At 46.6% G+C, this 19,299-nt stretch overlaps 1 protein-coding gene across 1 annotated transcript in view; it reads right to left on the bottom strand.

The window, feature by feature from the left end:
• Positions 1 to 19,299, bottom strand: part of LOC139229870 (H-2 class II histocompatibility antigen, A-U alpha chain-like) — a 61,884-nt gene that overhangs the window by 30,635 nt on the left and 11,950 nt on the right. Inside the window, exon 2 of the mRNA XM_070861504.1 lies at positions 5,939 to 6,187. Within this exon, the coding sequence (XP_070717605.1) occupies positions 5,939 to 6,187 (249 nt within the window). The remainder of the gene's footprint in view (positions 1 to 5,938; positions 6,188 to 19,299) is intronic.

The raw sequence follows: 19,299 nt of genomic DNA, 5'->3' as shown, positions 1-19,299 counted from the left end.
AGATTCACAACCCTTTGAGTGAAGAGATTTCTCCTCATCTCAGTCCTAAATGGACAACCCCTTATTCTAAGACTGTAACCCCTGGTTCTAGACTCCCCAGCCAGAGAAAACATCCCCCCAGCTTTTACCCAGTCAAACTCCTTAAAAATGTTAGACGTTTCAATGAGATCATCTCATTCTTGTGAACTCTAGGAATATAGCCCTATGACGAAAGGTCATTGGCCTGAAACATTGGCCCTGAAATTCCAGTCGGAGGCTTCTTTCGGACGAATGCCTCTGACCGGAGAATTTTTCTGAAAGTACCTGGTGGTACTGAGACATGGGATTCCGGTGGGAAGGCCTAACTTCCCGCGCTGCGAAGTGCGCTCCCATCCTCCAGGTTCCAACGCAGACGGTGCAGTCACGTGTGACTTCTCAGCCAATCAGATAAAGTATTCCACAGTATTCTCATTAATAGCAAGGAGAATTCCGTATCTACGAGTTCCCATTGCTATTAATGAGAAAAAAACACTAAACACACAAACAGAAAACACACCTCAATTAAAATTAGTTAATAAATGTCTTAGAGAAATTATTTTTTCAATTTTTAAAAAGGTTTCTGTAAATTATGGTTTAAAATAAACTTTGACAATAAAATGTTGTTTACATTTTTTGTGTTTTTGTGTGTTTTAAAACTCTTACACCTGTAAAGGTGGGCTACGTGCCTGCTTTTATCAGGCACAAGTGTTTTCAGGACATTTGCTAGGCAAGATTTGGTTAAAACTGCAATCCTGCCCATGCGAATGTCCTGACTGCCGAGATACAGAGGATCTGTTAAGCTGGAGTGCACATTGTGTGCTGAAAACCAGCTTTTGCGATGCCTTCCTGGGTCGGTACACACTCGGTACGGACCCGGGGAGGCTGGGATTTGTGGGCTGTTAACTCTGGTTCTCTCTCCACAGATGCTGCCTGACTTGCTGAGTATTTCCAGCATTCTCTGTTTTTAATTCAGATTTCCAGCATCTGCAGTATTGAATTATTTTATATTTTCCTACCAAAGTGGATAACTTCACATTATATTCCATCTGCCACGTTCTTGCCGGTTCACTTAACCTGTCTATATTCCTTTGCCGACTCTGTGTCCTCACAGATTACTTTCCCACCGAGCTTTGTATCATCAGCAAACTTGGATACATTGCACTCGGTCCCTTCATCTGATTCATTGATATAGATGTAAATAGCCGAAGCCCTCAGACATCCCCAGGCGACGACCTCCAACGAGCCCCACGAGGTCAGACCATCCGGGCCTACAGCAGGCTTTCCATCGCCGACCTCCAACGACCCCCGGAGGTGGCGCCCTCGACCTGGACATCGGGCCTCCACCGCCCCCCTCCAGTGACGATCGGAACACCTCCAGCGACAGACGACCTCCTCCTCAACGACCCCCTCTCCCATCGGCGACTGGCCTTCCATCCTCCTTCAGCGACGACTGGAGCTCTCCTTCCCCACCGGTGACCTGGCCTCCTCTTCACCTCGAATACGTGGTAAGTACCATGGCTGTGACCCTCCTGCCCTCCCACCCTGAACCCTGGTGGCCCACTGCCCCCCCCCCCCCCCCCAATGCCTGTCCCCAACCAGGCCTCGGACCATTTACCACCAAGGGCGCTACCCAGCACCGAGCCTGAGGCCAACATCTCGCCGCAGGTAACTAGGCCCATATAGCAGTGCCTGGTCTCCAGTCATCTTGGACCCCCTTGCCCCTGGACCAAGACCTCGCTCAGCTAAGCCCGTGTGGTAGCTGGTGTGCAACGATCGCCCCACGTTAAAAGAACTCACGCACAGGCATCTTCCACTCCGTTAACATGAAGTTCTGGACCTGGAACGTCAGGACCCTCATGGACAACTCCAACAGCGACAGGCCGGAACGCCGCACCGCCATAGTTGCCCGGGAACTTAGATGCTTCGATATTGACATCACCACCCTAAGCGAGACCCGGCGGGCAGGGGACGGCCAGCTCAAGGAACAAGGTGGAGGTTACACCACCTTCTGGAAAGGGAAACCAGAAGAAGGCCACCTCCACGGAGTCGGCTTCGCCATCAAAAACTAACTGGTTGACCGCCTCAAAGACTCCCCCTGTGGGACTATGACCACTTGGAAGTATATTACTATCTTCCTCACTGCTTACTGCACTTCCAAGTTTCGTATCATCTGCACATTTTTTTAATTATGCCCACACCCCCAAGTCCAAGTCATGAATGTATATTAAAACCAGCCGTGGTACTAGTACTGAACCTTGGGGAACAGCACAGTACATCGCCCTCCTGTCTGAAAAACAGCCTTTCACCACAACTCTGTTTTCTATCCCTTAGTCGATTTGTATCCTACTGCCCCATTTATCCCCTGGGTTTCAATTTTGCTAACAATGTGTGTTACTTTATCAAAATCCTTACACACATCAACTGCACTGCCACCATCCACCCTCGCTGTTATCTCATCAAAAACTCAATCAAGTTAGACAAACACGATTTGCCTTTAACAAATCCGTACGGTTCCCCCTTTATTAGGCTATGCTTGTCCAAGTGGCTATTAATTTTGTCCTGGATTATTGTTTCTAAAAGCTCTCCCCACCACCAACATTAAACTGATTGGCCCGTAATTGCCAGGTTTATCCTTCTTGCTTTTTTGAACAAGGGTGTAATATTTGCAATCCTCCAGTCCTCGAACCATTCCCATATCCAAGGGGAATTGGAAGATTGTGGCCAGTACCTCCGCAACTTCCATCCTACTTCCCTCAGCAACCGAGGATGCATCCCTTCCGGCCCAGGTAACTTATCTACTTTAAGTACCCCAGCCTTCCTACTACCTCCTACTTACCTATTTTTAACTCAGTCAGTATCCCAGCAACTTACACAAAAGCAAAATACTGCGGATGCTGGAAATCTGAACTAAAAACAGAAAATGCTGGAAATACTCAGCGGGTCAGGCAGCATCTGTGCAGAGAGAAACAGACTTAACATTTCAGGTTGTTCTGACGAAAGATAATTGACCTGAAACGTTAATTCTGTTTCAATCTCGACAGACATTGTTCCATTACATTTCTGCCGGCCAGACTTTGGCTCCATTTTACCTGGGCCAGACCCCCCTCAATTCGCTGAAATTAGCCCTGCTCCAGTTAGTATTTTATTCTAGATTGTTCCCTGTCCTTCTACCGATTTTTAAATCACCATCCGCCCCAATGCATGGGGTGGACAATGAGGCAATTTTCAGCACTTTTGGAGTGGGGCAGAAGTGATGTCATCAGCCGGGCAGCCATTGGGAGAGGGACGGAAGTGGTGTCATCAGCGGGGCAGCCATTGGGAGAGGGACGGAAGTGGTATCATCAGCCGGGCAGCCATTGGTAGAGGGGCGGAAGTGGTATCATCAACGGGGCAGCCACTGGGAGAGAGGCGGAAGTGGTGTCATCAGCCGGGCAGCCATTGGGAGAGGGACGGAAGTGGTATCATCAGCCGGGCAGCCATTGGTAGAGGGGCGGAAGTGGTATCATCAGCCGGGCAGCCATTGGGAGAGGGACGGAAGTGGTATCATCAGCCGGGCAGCCATTGGGAGAGGGACGGAAGTGGTATCTTCAGCCGGGCAGCCATTGGTAGAGTGGCGGAAGTGGTATCATCAGCGGGGAGCTTCTGGGAGAAGGGCGGATGTGGTGTCATCAGCGGGGCAGCCACTCGGAGAGGGGCGGAAGTGGTGTCATCAGCGGGGGCAGCCATTGGGAGAGGGGCGGAAGTGGGGGCCGGTCGGAGCTGCTATTACTCAGAGTCATTAGTGCGGCGCTGATGTGCTACAATGTCCCTCCCCTTCAGTTAAAGGGGAGGGCCGCTGCGAGCTCTGCAGCCACTTTAGTGGCAAACACTGGGCCACCAGGGAGGTTTCGGCCGGGCCAGCGGTCCAGTACCCGAGAGGGTGTGGCTGGGCTGCCTGTTAAAATAAAATAGCAGCCGGGGCAGTGCGCCCTCCCCTTTAAAGAGCGGAGGCGCTGCCCAGCCACAAGGTGGTTCCCGCCGGGGGCACCGAGCGGCGGCTGGTTCGCTCCCGTGGGGCAATTTCCCACACGGGGTGGAAAGTGGGTCGCTGCCGGTCGGTGAGGCGTCGACGGGGCGACATGGGTGAAGCTGAGACATTCGCCTCCGGGAAAATCCATGTGGTGAGTCCTGACCGACCCGTGGCCGCCTCTTTCAGGACACAACAGCTCTGACTGAAAGGGGCATTTTCGGCCCCAAGATGTCTTCCTACAATTATATAGGGCCCTGGTGAGACCACACCTGGAGTATTGTGTACAGTTTTGGTCTCCTTACCCAAGGAAGGATATACTTGCCATTGAGGGAGGGCAACAAAGGTTCACCAGACTGATTGCTGGGATGGGGGGATTTTCCGAGGAGGAGATTGAGCAGGCTAGGCCCATATTCTCTAGAGTTTACAAGAATGAGAGGTGATCTCATTGAAACATACACAATTCTTACAGGGCTTGACAGGGTCGATGCAGGGAGGATGCTTCTCCCAGATGGGGGTCTAGAACCAGGGGTCACAGTCTCAGGATAAGGGGTTGGCCATTTAGGACTGAGATGAGGAGAAACTTCTTCACTCAGAGGGTGGTGAATCTCTGGAATTCTCTACCCAGAGAGCTGTGGAGGCTCAGTCGTTGAGTATATTCAAGACAGAGATCGATAGATTTTGGGATATTAAGGGAATCAAAGGATATGGGGATAATGCAGGTCAAAGATCAGCCATGATCTCACTGAATGACATACTCCTGCTCCTAATTTTTGATATTCTTATAATGCAGCCCAAGTGCCAAATGTGATACAAGTGATTAATTTAATGGTAAACTCAATAATTGCCTCGAACTAACTGCATGCCCCAGTGTCAAACCATAAAGAGCCTTCTTGAAGGAAGGTTTACTAAATCAACGACTCCCACGAGGTGTTCCCCTTGTGGCCTGAGCAGTGCTGGTGGAAGAGGTTATTGTTCATGTGGGGACCCACCAGATGCCCGTGGCCAGAAACAGAATGGTGTTTCATTCCCTCACCTCTTCCACTAAGATCGTCTGGGAAATGTCAGGGAACTTGGGAGCAGTCATGTGTTTCATTGCTTCAGTCCCAAACAAATCTGCCAGAAGTGAATGCAAACTCCCTTTAAGAGGAGAATTCACACTTTAATTAGGTCTCTGCAGGCCCATCAGATATCCTGCCCAGATAATATATGTGGGCAGCCCATTCCCAATGTAATCAAATAGGCAGCTATCCAACTGAGGCCATCGTGTGGGTTTGATGCTCACCCCAATCCCGCTCACCTGAAACCTGCTGCCAGACCAAACCCCACCATGTCATCAGTATTTTAAAATCTCTTCCCACACACACAAAATTACTGGAGACTAAACCTCCAATACCAAGGATTGATGAGCAAGGATATAAATCCAACAGAGAGCAGAGGACCAGCAACCACAAAACAGCAAATCAAAGCCCCTGACCGTGCCCCTGTCCCCACACCAGGCCCAGTAACCCAGAGCCCCTGACCCTCTCCCCACACCAGGCCCAGTAACCCAGAGCCCCTGACCGTGCCCCTGTCCCCACACCAGGCCCAGTAACCCAGAGCCCCTGACCGTGCCCCTCGCCCCACACCAGGCCCAGTAACCCAGAGCCCCTGACCGTGCCCCTCGCCCCACACCAGGCCCAGTAACCCAGAGCCCCTGACCCTGCCCCTGTCCCCACACCAGGCCCAGTAACCCAGAGCCCCTGACCCTCTCCCCACACCAGGCCCAGTAACCCAGAGCCCCTGACCCTGTCCCCACACCAGGCCCAGTAACCCAGAGCCCCTGACTCTCCCCCCCACACCAGGCCCAGTAACCCAGAGCCCCTGACCCTCTCCCCACACCAGGCCCCGGAGAAGGGGAACCCACACACGCACCTTTGCGATCTGGTGTCCCGCCCGACAGGTTCTTGCAAACATTGAAATTCTGCTTCAGTTTGGCGATTTCGGCAGAGATCCCCGCCTCCCCTGCCTGCATTGTGAGGTGCTGGAACTCGGGGATCCGCGCCACCTCCTTCTTCTGCTTGAAATCCATGTAGAGAACCTCGTCCCCGTCCAACGCCAGATCGAACTGTTTGTTGGGACTGCCATCCTGCACCAGATAGAGCTGGAATTCTCGGTGTAGGTCTGTGAGAGAGAGAGAGAGAGAGTGAGGACCAAACACACTGCTCCTCACACAGCATTCACCCGGGGGAAATCATACCCCAATAAACCCCGGAATTAAACCCCAATAAACCCCGGAATTAAACCCCAATAAACCCCGGAATTAAACCCCAACAAACCCCGGAATTAAACCCCATAAACCCCGGAATTAAACCCCAACAAACCTCGAAATTAAACCCCAATAAACCTCGAAATTAAACCCCAATAAACCCCGGAATTAAACCCCAACAAACCTCGAAATTAAACCCCAATAAACCTCGAAATTAAACCCCAATAAACCCCGGAATTAAACCCCAACAAACCTCGAAATTAAACCCCAATAAACCTCGAAATTAAACCCCAATAAACCCCGGAATTAAACCCCAACAAACCTCGAAATTAAACCCCAATAAACCCCGGAATTAAACCCCAACAAACCTCGAAATTAAACCCCAATAAACCTCGAAATTAAACCCCAATAAACCCCGGAATTAAACCCCAACAAACCTCGAAATTAAACCCCAACAAACCCCGGAATTAAACCCCAACAAACCCCGGAATTAAACCCCAACAAACCCCGGAATTAAACCCCAACAAACCCCGGAATTAAACCCCAACAAACCCCGGAATTAAACCCCAAAAACCCCGGAATTAAACCCCAACAAACCTCGAAATTAAACCCCAATAAACCCCGGAATTAAACCCCAATAAACCCCGGAATTAAACCCCAACAAACCCCGGAATTAAACCCCAACAAACCCCGGAATTAAACCCCAACAAACCCCGGAATTAAACCCCAACAAACCCCGGAATTAAACCCCAACAAACCCCGGAATTAAACCCCAACAAACCCCGGAATTAAACCCCAACAAACCCCGGAATTAAACCCCAATAAACCCCGGAATTAAACCCCAACAAACCTCGAAATTAAACCCCAATAAACCCCGGAATTAAACCCCAATAAACCCCGGAATTAAACCCCAATAAACCCCGGAATTAAACCCCAACAAACCCCGGAATTAAACCCCAACAAACCTCGAAATTAAACCCCAACAAACCTCGAAATTAAACCCCGGAATTAAACCCCAACAAACCCCGGAATTAAACCCCAACAAACCCCGGAATTAAACCCCAACAAACCCCGGAATTAAACCCCAACAAACCCCGGAATTAAACCCCAACAAACCCCGGAATTAAACCCCAACAAACCCCGGAATTAAACCCCAACAAACCTCGAAATTAAACCCCAACAAACCTCGAAATTAAACCCCAACAAACCTCGAAATTAAACCCCAACAAACCCCGGAATTAAACCCCATAAACCCCGGAATTAAACCCCAACAAACCCCGGAATTAAACCCCATAAACCCCGGAATTAAACCCCAACAAACCCCGGAATTAAACCCCATAAACCCCGGAATTAAACCCCAACAAACCCCGGAATTAAACCCCAATAAACCCCGGAATTAAACCCCAACAAACCCCGGAATTAAACCCCAACAAACCCCGGAATTAAACCCCAACAAACCCCGGAATTAAACCCCAACAAACCCCGGAATTAAACCCCAACAAACCTCGAAATTAAACCCCAACAAACCCCGGAATTAAACCCCAACAAACCTCGAAATTAAACCCCAACAAACCTCGAAATTAAACCCCAACAAACCTCGAAATTAAACCCCAACAAACCTCGAAATTAAACCCCAACAAACCCCGAAATTAAACCCCAACAAACCCCGGAATTAAACCCCAACAAACCCCGGAATTAAACCCCAACAAACCCCGGAATTAAACCCCAACAAACCCCGGAATTAAACCCCAACAAACCCCGGAATTAAACCCCAACAAACCTCGAAATTAAACCCCAACAAACCCCGGAATTAAACCCCAACAAACCTCGAAATTAAACCCCAACAAACCTCGAAATTAAACCCCAACAAACCTCGAAATTAAACCCCAACAAACCTCGAAATTAAACCCCAACAAACCCCGAAATTAAACCCCAACAAATCCCGGAATTAAACCCCAATAAATCCCGGAATTAAACCCCAATAAACCCCGGAATTAAACCCCAACAAACCCCGGAATTAAACCCCATAAACCCCGGAATTAAACCCCAACAAACCCCGGAATTAAACCCCATAAACCCCGGAATTAAACCCCAACAAACCCCGGAATTAAACCCCAACAAACCCCGGAATTAAACCCCAACAAACCCCGGAATTAAACCCCAACAAACCCCGGAATTAAACCCCATAAACCCCGGAATTAAACCCCAACAAACCCCGGAATTAAACCCCAACAAACCTCGGAATTAAACCCCAACAAACCCCGGAATTAAACCCCAATAAACCCCGGAATTAAACCCCATAAACCCCGGAATTAAACCCCAACAAACCCCGGAATTAAACCCCAACAAACCCCGGAATTAAACCCCATAAACCTCGGAATTAAACCCCAACAAACCCCGGAATTAAACCCCAACAAACCCCGGAATTAAACCCCAATAAACCCCGGAATTAAACCCCATAAACCTCGGAATTAAACCCCAACAAACCCCGGAATTAAACCCCAACAAACCCCGGAATTAAACCCCAACAAACCCCGGAATTAAACCCCAACAAACCCCGGAATTAAACCCCATAAACCTCGGAATTAAACCCCAACAAACCCCGGAATTAAACCCCAACAAACCCCGGAATTAAACCCCAATAAACCCCGGAATTAAACCCCATAAACCTCGGAATTAAACCCCAACAAACCCCGGAATTAAACCCCATAAACCTCGGAATTAAACCCCAACAAACCCCGGAATTAAACCCCAACAAACCCCGGAATTAAACCCCAATAAACCCCGGAATTAAACCCCATAAACCTCGGAATTAAACCCCAACAAACCCCGGAATTAAACCCCAACAAACCCCGGAATTAAACCCCAATAAACCCCGGAATTAAACCCCATAAACCTCGGAATTAAACCCCAACAAACCCCGGAATTAAACCCCAACAAACCCCGGAATTAAACCCCAACAAACCTCGAAATTAAACCCCAACAAACCCCGGAATTAAACCCCAACAAACCCCGGAATTAAACCCCAACAAACCCCGGAATTAAACCCCAACAAACCTCGAAATTAAACCCCAACAAACCTCGAAATTAAACCCCAACAAACCCCGAAATTAAACCCCAATAAACCCCGGAATTAAACCCCAACAAACCTCGAAATTAAACCCCAATAAACCTCGAAATTAAACCCCAACAAACCTCGAAATTAAACCCCAACAAACCTCGAAATTAAACCCCAACAAACCCCGAAATTAAACCCCAATAAACCCCGGAATTAAACCCCAACAAACCTCGAAATTAAACCCCAACAAACCTCGAAATTAAACCCCAACAAACCTCGAAATTAAACCCCAACAAACCCCGGAATTAAACCCCAACAAACTCCGGAATTAAACCCCAATAAACCTCGAAATTAAACCCCAACAAACCTCGAAATTAAACCCCAACAAACCTCGAAATTAAACCCCAATAAACCTCGAAATTAAACCCCAACAAACCTCGAAATTAAACCCCAACAAACCCCGAAATTAAACCCCAATAAACCTCGAAATTAAACCCCAACAAACCTCGAAATTAAACCCCAACAAACCTCGAAATTAAACCCCAACAAACCTCGAAATTAAACCCCAACAAACCTCGAAATTAAACCCCAATAAACCCCGAAATTAAACCCCAACAAACCCCGAAATTAAACCCCAATAAACCCCGGAATTAAACCCCAATAAACCCCGGAATTAAACCCCAATAAACCCCGAAATTAAACCCCAATAAACCCCGAAATTAAACCCCGAAATTAAACCCCAATAAACCCCGGAATTAAACCCCAACAAATCTCGAAATTAAACCCCAATAAACCCCGGAATTAAACCCCAATAAACCCCGGAATTAAACCCCAACAAACCTCGAAATTAAACCCCAATAAACCCCGGAATTAAACCCCAATAAACCCCGAAATTAAACCCCAACAAACCCCGAAATTAAACCCCAATAAACCCCGGAATTAAACCCCAATAAACCCCGAAATTAAACCCCAATAAACCCCGGAATTAAACCCCAATAAACCCCGGAATTAAACCCCAACAAACCTCGAAATTAAACCCCAATAAACCCCGGAATTAAACCCCAATAAACCCCGGAATTAAACCCCAATAAACCCCGGAATTAAACCCCAACAAACCCCGGAATTAAACCCCAACAAACCCCGGAATTAAACCCCAACAAACCCCGGAATTAAACCCCAACAAACCTCGAAATTAAACCCCAATAAACCCCGAAATTAAACCCCAATAAACCCCGGAATTAAACCCCAATAAACCCCGAAATTAAACCCCAATAAACCCCGAAATTAAACCCCAATAAACCCCGGAATTAAACCCCAACAAACCTCGAAATTAAACCCCAATAAACCCCGAAATTAAACCCCAATAAACCCCGGAATTAAACCCCAACAAACCCCGGAATTAAACCCCAATAAACCCCGAAATTAAACCCCAATAAACCCCGGAATTAAACCCCAACAAACCCCGGAATTAAACCCCAATAAACCCCGGAATTAAACCCCAACAAACCCCGGAATTAAACCCCAACAAACCCCGGAATTAAACCCCAATAAACCCCGAAATTAAACCCCAATAAACCCCGGAATTAAACCCCAACAAACCCCGGAATTAAACCCCAATAAACCCCGGAATTAAACCGCAACAAACCTCGAAATTAAACCCCAATAAACCCCGGAATTAAACCCCAACAAACCTCGAAATTAAACCCCAATAAACCCCGGAATTAAACCCCAATAAACCCCGGAATTAAACCCCAACAAACCCCGGAATTAAACCCCAACAAACCCCGGAATTAAACCCCAACAAACCCCGGAATTAAACCCCAACAAACCTCGAAATTAAACCCCAATAAACCCCGGAATTAAACCCCAACAAACCTCGAAATTAAACCGCAACAAACCTCGAAATTAAACCCCAATAAACCCCGGAATTAAACCCCAACAAACCTCGAAATTAAACCCCAATAAACCCCGAAATTAAACCCCAATAAACCCCGGAATTAAACCCCAACAAACCCCGGAATTAAACCCCAATAAACCCCGGAATTAAACCCCATAAACCCCGGAATTAAACCCCAACAAACCCCGGAATTAAACCCCAACAAACCCCGGAATTAAACCCCAACAAACCCCGGAATTAAACCGCAACAAACCTCGAAATTAAACCCCAATAAACCCCGGAATTAAACCCCAACAAACCCCGGAATTAAACCCCAACAAACCCCGGAATTAAACCCCAACAAACCCCGGAATTAAACCCCAACAAACCCCGGAATTAAACCGCAACAAACCTCGAAATTAAACCCCAATAAACCCCGGAATTAAACCCCAACAAACCCCGGAATTAAACCGCAACAAACCTCGAAATTAAACCCCAATAAACCCCGGAATTAAACCCCAACAAACCCCGGAATTAAACCCCAACAAACCCCGGAATTAAACCCCAACAAACCCCGGAATTAAACCCCAACAAACCCCGGAATTAAACCCCAACAAACCTCGAAATTAAACCCCAACAAACCCCGGAATTAAACCCCAACAAACCTCGAAATTAAACCCCAACAAACCCCGGAATTAAACCCCAACAAACCCCGGAATTAAACCCCAATAAACCCCGAAATTAAACCCCAATAAACCCCGAAATTAAACCCCAACAAACCCCGGAATTAAACCCCAACAAACCTCGAAATTAAACCCCAACAAACCCCGGAATTAAACCCCAACAAACCCCGGAATTAAACCCCAATAAACCCCGAAATTAAACCCCAATAAACCCCGAAATTAAACCCCGGAATTAAACCCCAATAAACCCCGGAATTAAACCCCAACAAACCTCGAAATTAAACCCCAATAAACCCCGGAATTAAACCCCAATAAACCCCGGAATTAAACCCCAATAAACCCCGGAATTAAACCCCAATAAACCCCGGAATTAAACCACAATAAACCCCGGAATTAAACCCCAATAAACCCCGGAATTAAACCCCAACAAACCTCGAAATTAAACCCCAATAAACCCCGGAATTAAACCCCAACAAACCTCGAAATTAAACCCCAATAAACCCCGGAATTAAACCCCAATAAACCCCGGAATTAAACCCCAATAAACCCCGGAATTAAACCCCAATAAACCCCAGAATTAAACCCCAACAAACCCCGAAATTAAACCCCAACAAACCCCGAAATTAAACCCCAATAAACCCCAGAATTAAACCCCAACAAACCCCGAAATTAAACCCCAATAAACCCCGGAATTAAACCCCAATAAAGCCCGAAATTAAACCCCAACAAACCCCGAAATTAAACCCCAATAAACCCCGGAATTAAACCCCAATAAAGCCCGAAATTAAACCCCAACAAACCCCGAAATTAAACCCCAATAAACCCCGGAATTAAACCCCAACAAACCCCGGAATTAAACCGCAACAAACCTCGAAATTAAACCCCAATAAACCCCGGAATTAAACCCCAATAAACCCCGGAATTAAACCGCAACAAACCTCGAAATTAAACCCCAATAAACCCCGGAATTAAACCCCATAAACCCCGGAATTAAACCGCAACAAACCCCGGAATTAAACCCCAACAAACCCCGGAATTAAACCCCAATAAACCCCGGAATTAAACCCCAACAAACCCCGGAATTAAACCCCAATAAACCCCGGAATTAAACCCCATAAACCTCGGAATTAAACCCCATAAACCTCGGAATTAAACCCCAATAAACCCCGGAATTAAACCCCATAAACCTCGGAATTAAACCCCATAAACCCCGGAATTAAACCCCAATAAACCCCGGAATTAAACCCCAACAAACCCCGGAATTAAACCCCAATAAACCTCGGAATTAAACCCCAATAAACCCCGAAATTAAACCCCAACAAACCCCGGAATTAAACCCCAATAAACCCCGGAATTAAACCCCAACAAACCCCGGAATTAAACCCCAACAAACCCCGGAATTAAACCCCAACAAACCCCGGAATTAAACCCCAACAAACCCCGAAATTAAACCCCAACAAACCCCGAAATTAAACCCCAATAAACCCCGGAATTAAACCCCAACAAACCCCGGAATTAAACCCCAATAAACCCCGGAATTAAACCCCAACAAACCCCGGAATTAAACCCCATAAACCCCGGAATTAAACCCCAATAAACCCCGGAATTAAACCCCAACAAACCCCGGAATTAAACCCCAATAAACCCCGGAATTAAACCCCAACAAACCCCGAAATTAAACCCCAACAAACCCCGGAATTAAACCCCAACAAACCCCGGAATTAAACCCCATAAACCTCGGAATTAAACCCCAACAAACCCCGGAATTAAACCCCATAAACCCCGGAATTAAACCCCAACAAACCCCGGAATTAAACCCCAACAAACCCCGGAATTAAACCGCAACAAACCCCGGAATTAAACCCCAATAAACCCCGAAATTAAACCCCAATAAACCCCGGAATTAAACCCCAACAAACCCCGAAATTAAACCCCAATAAACCCCGGAATTAAACCTCAACAAACCCCGGAATTAAACCCCGGAATTAAACCCCAACAAACCCTGGAATTAAAACCCAATAAACCCCGGAATTAAACCCCGGAATTAAACCCCAACAAACCCCGGAATTAAACCTCAACAAACCCCGGAATTAAACCCCAATAAACCCCGGAATTAAACCCCAACAAACCCTGGAATTAAAACCCAATAAACCCCGGAATTAAACCCCGGAATTAAACCCCAACAAACCCTGGAATTAAAACCCAATAAACCCCGGAATTAAACCCCAACAAACCCTGGAATTAAAACCCAATAAACCCCGGAATTAAACCCCAATAAACCCTGGAATTAAAACCCAATAAACCCCGGAATTAAACCCCAATAAACCCTGGAATTAAAACCCAATAAACCCCGGAATTAAACCCCAACAAACCCCGGAATTAAACCCCGGAATTAAACCCCAACAAACCCTGGAATTAAAACCCAATAAACCCCGGAATTAAACCCCAACAAACCCCGGAATTAAACCGCAACAAACCCCGAAATTAAACCCCATAAACCTCGGAATTAAACCCCAATAAACCCCGGAATTAAACCCCAATAAACCCTGGAATTAAAACCCAATAAACCCCGGAATTAAACCCCATAAACCCCGGAATTAAACCCCATAAACCCCGGAATTAAACCCCAACAAACCCCGGAATTAAACCCCATAAACCCCGGAATTAAACCCCATAAACACCGGAATTAAACCCCATAAACCCTGGAATTAAACCCCAACAAACCCCGGAATTAAACCCCATAAACCCCGGAATTAAACCCCAACAAACCCCGGAATTAAACCCCAATAAACCCCGGAATTAAACCCCAATAAACCCCGGAATGAAACCCCAACAAACCCCGGAATTAAACCCCAACAAACCCCGGAATTAAACCCCATAAACCCCGGAATTAAACCCCAACAAACCCCGGAATTAAACCCCAACAAACCCCGGAATTAAACCCCATAAACCCCGGAATTAAACCCCAACAAACCCCGGAATTAAACCCCAATAAACCCCGGAATTAAACCCCATAAACCCCGGAATTAAACCCCAACAAACCCCGGAATTAAACCCCAATAAACCCCGGAATTAAACCCCAATAAACCCCGGAATTAAACCCCAACAAACCCCAGAATTAAACCCCAACAAACCCCGGAATTAAACCCCAATAAACCCCGGAATTAAACCCAACAAACCCCGGAATTAAACCCCAATAAACCCCGGAATTAAACCCCAACAAACCCCGGAATTAAACCGCAACAAACCCCGGAATTAAACCCCAACAAACCCCGGAATTAAACCCCAACAAACCCTGGAATTAAACCCCATAAACCCCGGAATTAAACCCCAATAAACCCCGGAATTAAACCCCACAAACCCCGGAATTAAACCCCAACAAACCCCGGAATTAAACCCCAATAAACCCCGGAATTAAACCCCAACAAACCCTGGAATTAAACCCCACAAACCCCGGAATTAAACCCCACAAACCCCGGAATTAAACCCCAATAAACCCCGGAATTAAACCCCACAAACCCCGGAATTAAACCCCAATAAACCCCAGAATTAAACCCCAACAAACCCCGGAATTAAACCCCAACAATCCCCGGAATTAAACCCCAACAAACCCCGGAATTAAACCCCAGCAAACCCCGGAATTAAACCCAACAAACCCCGGAATTAAACCCCACAAACCCCGGAATTAAACCCCAACAAACCCTGGAATTAAACCCCACAAACCCCGGAATTAAACCCCAACAAACCCCGGAATTAAACCCCACAAACCCCGGAATTAAACCCCAACAAACCCTGGAATTAAACCCCATAAACCCCGGAATTAAACCCCAATAAACCCCGGAATTAAACCCCACAATCCCCGGAATTAAACCCCAACAAACCCCGGAATTAAACCCCAATAATCCCGGAATTAAACCCCAATAATCCCGGAATTAAACCCCAATAAACCCCGGAATTAAACCCCAACAAACCCCGGAATTAAACCCCACAAACCCCGGAATTAAACCCCAACAAACCCTGGAATTAAACCCCATAAACCCCGGAATTAAACCCCAACAAACCCTGGAATTAAACCCCACAAACCCCGGAATTAAACCCCAATAAACCCTGGAATTGAACCCCACAAACCCCGGAATTAAACCCCAAAAAACCCTGGAATTAAACCCCACAAACCCCGGAATTAAACCCCAACAAACCCTGGAATTAAACCCCATAAACCCCGGAATTAAACCCCAACAAACCCCGGAATTAAACCCCAATAAACCCCGGAATTAAACCCCAATAAACCCCGGAATTAAACCCCAATGAACCCCGGAATTAAACCCCAACAAACCCCGGAATTAAACCCCAATAAACCCCAAAATTAAACCGCAATAAACCCCGGAATTAAACCCCAACAAACCCCGGAATTAAACCCCATAAACCCCGGAATTAAACCCCAACAAACCCTGGAATTAAACCCCATAAACCCCGGAATTAAACCCCATAAACCCTGGAATTAAACCCCAACAAACCTCGGAATTAAACCCCAACAAACCCCGAAATTAAACCCCAATAAACCCCGGAATTAAACCACAAAAAACCCCGGAATTAAACCCCAACAAACCCTGGAATTAAACCCCAAGAAACCCCGGAATTAAACCCCAATAAACCCCGGAATTAAACCCCAACAAACCCCGGAATTAAACCCCATAAACCCCGGAATTAAACCCCAATAAACCCCGGAATTAAACCTCAACAAACCCCGGAATTAAACCCCAACAAACCCTGGAATTAAACCTCATAAACCCCGGAATTAAACCCCAATAAACCCCGGAATTAAACCTCAACAAACCCTGGAATTAAACCCGAACAAACCGTGGAATTAAACCCCAATAAACCCCGGAATTAAACCCCAATAAACCCCGGAATTAAACCCCATAAACCCCGGAATTAAACCCCAACAAACCCCGGAATTAAACCCCATAAACCCCGGAATTAAACCCCAACAAACCCCGGAATTAAATCCCAATAAACCCCGGAATTAAACCCCAACAAACCCCGGAATTAAATCCCAATAAACCCCGGAATTAAACCCCAACAAACCGTGGAATTAAACCCCAATAAACCCCGGAATTAAACCCCAATAAACCCCGGAATTAAACCCCATAAACCCCGGAATTAAACCCCAACAAACCCCGGAATTAAACCCCATAAACCCCGGAATTAAACCCCAACAAACCCCGGAATTAAATCCCAACAAACCCCGGAATTAAACCCCATAAACCCCGAAATTAAACCCCAATAAACCCCGGAATTAAACCCCAATAAACCCCGGAATTAAACCCCAATAAACCCCGGAATTAAACCCCATAAACCCCGGAATTAAACCCCAACAAACCCCGGAATTAAACCCCAATAAACCCCGGAATTAAACCCCAACAAACCCCGGAATTAAACCCCAATAAACCCCGGAATTAAACCCCAACAAACCCCGGAATTAAACCCCAACAAACCATGGAATTAAACCCCATAAACCCCGGAATTAAACCCCAACAAACCCCGGAATTAAACCCCAATAAACCCCGGAATTAAACCCCAATAAACCCCGGAATTAAACCCCAACAAACCGTGGAATTAAACCCCAATAAACCCCGGAATTAAACCCCAATAAACCCCGGAATTAAACCCCAACAAACCCCGGAATTAAACCCCAATAAACCCCGGAATTAAACCCCAATAAACCCCGGAATTAAACCCCAACAAACCCCGGAATTAAACCCCAATAAACCCCGGAATTAAACACCAACAAACCCCGGAATTAAACCCCAACAAACCCTGGAATTAAAACCAACAAACCCCGGAATTAAACCCCAACAAACCCCGGAATTAAACCCCAATAAACCCCGGAATTAAACCCCAACAAACCCCGGAATTAAACCCCAATAAACCCCGGAATTAAACCCCAACAAACCACGGAATTAAACCGCAACAAACCCCGGAATTAAACCCCAATAAACCCCGGAATTAAACCCCAACAAACCCCGGAATTAAACCCCAACAAACCCCGGAATTAAACCCCATAAACCCCGGAATTAAACCCCAACAAACCCCGGAATTAAACCCCAACAAACCCCGGAATTAAACCCCAACAAACCCCGGAATTAAACCCCAATAAACCCCGGAATTAAACCCCAACAAACCCCGGAATTAAACCCCACAAACCCCGGAATTAAACCCCAATAAACCCCGGAATTAAACCCCAACAAACCCCGGAATTAAACCCCAACAAACCCCGGAATTAAACCCCAACAAACCTCGAAATTAAACCCCAATAAACCCCGGAATTAAACCCCAACAAACCCCGGAATTAAACCCCATAAACCCCGGAATTAAACCCCAATAAACCCCGGAATTAAACCCCAACAAACCCCGGAATTAAACCCCATAAACCCCGGAATTAAACCCCAACAAACCCCGGAATTAAACCCCATAAACCCCGGAATTAAACCCCATAAACCCCGGAATTAAACCCCAACAAATCCCGGAATTAAACCCCAACAAACCCCGGAATTAAACCCCAATAAACCCCGGAATTAAACCCCAATAAACCCCGGAATTAAACCCCATAAACCCCGGAATTAAACCCCATAAACCCCGGAATTAAACCCCAACAAACCCCGGAATTAAACCCCAATAAACCCCGGAATTAAACCCCAACAAACCCTGGAATTAAACCCCATAAACCTCGGAATTAAACCCCATAAACCTCGGAATTAAACCCCAACAAACCCCGGAATGAAACCCCAACAAATCCCGGAATTAAACCCTAACAAACCCTGGAATTAAACCCCATAAACCTCGGAATTAAACCCCAACAAATCCCGGAATTAAACCCCAATAAACCCCGGAATTAAACCCCAACAAACCCCGGAATTAAACCCCATAAACCCCGGAATTAAACCCCATAAACCCCGGAATTAATCCCCAACAAATCCCGGAATTAAACCCCAACAAACCCCGGAATTAAACCCCAATAAACCCCGGAATTAAACCCCAACAAACCCTGGAATTAAACCCCATAAACCCCGGAATTAAACCCCAACAAATCCCGGAATTAAACCCCAACAAACCCCGGAATTAAACCCCAATAAACCCCGGAATTAAACCCCAACAAACCCTGGAATTAAACCCCATAAACCTCGGAATTAAACCCCAACAAACCCCGGAATTAAACCCCAACAAACCCTGGAATTAAACCCCAACAAACCCTGGAATTAAACCCCATAAACCTCAGAATTAAATGCCAACAAACCCCGGAATTAAACCCCAACAAACCCCGGAATTAAACCCCAACAAATCCCGGAATTAAACCCCAACAAACCCTGGAATTAAACCCCATAAACCTCGGAATTAAACCCCAACAAACCC

This window comes from Pristiophorus japonicus, chromosome 19, assembly GCF_044704955.1.
Source record: "Pristiophorus japonicus isolate sPriJap1 chromosome 19, sPriJap1.hap1, whole genome shotgun sequence".
In the NCBI taxonomy this organism is placed as follows: Eukaryota; Metazoa; Chordata; class Chondrichthyes; family Pristiophoridae; genus Pristiophorus; species Pristiophorus japonicus.
Note: the sequence above shows the minus strand (reverse complement) of the source record. Positions and strands in the feature narration are given on the sequence as shown.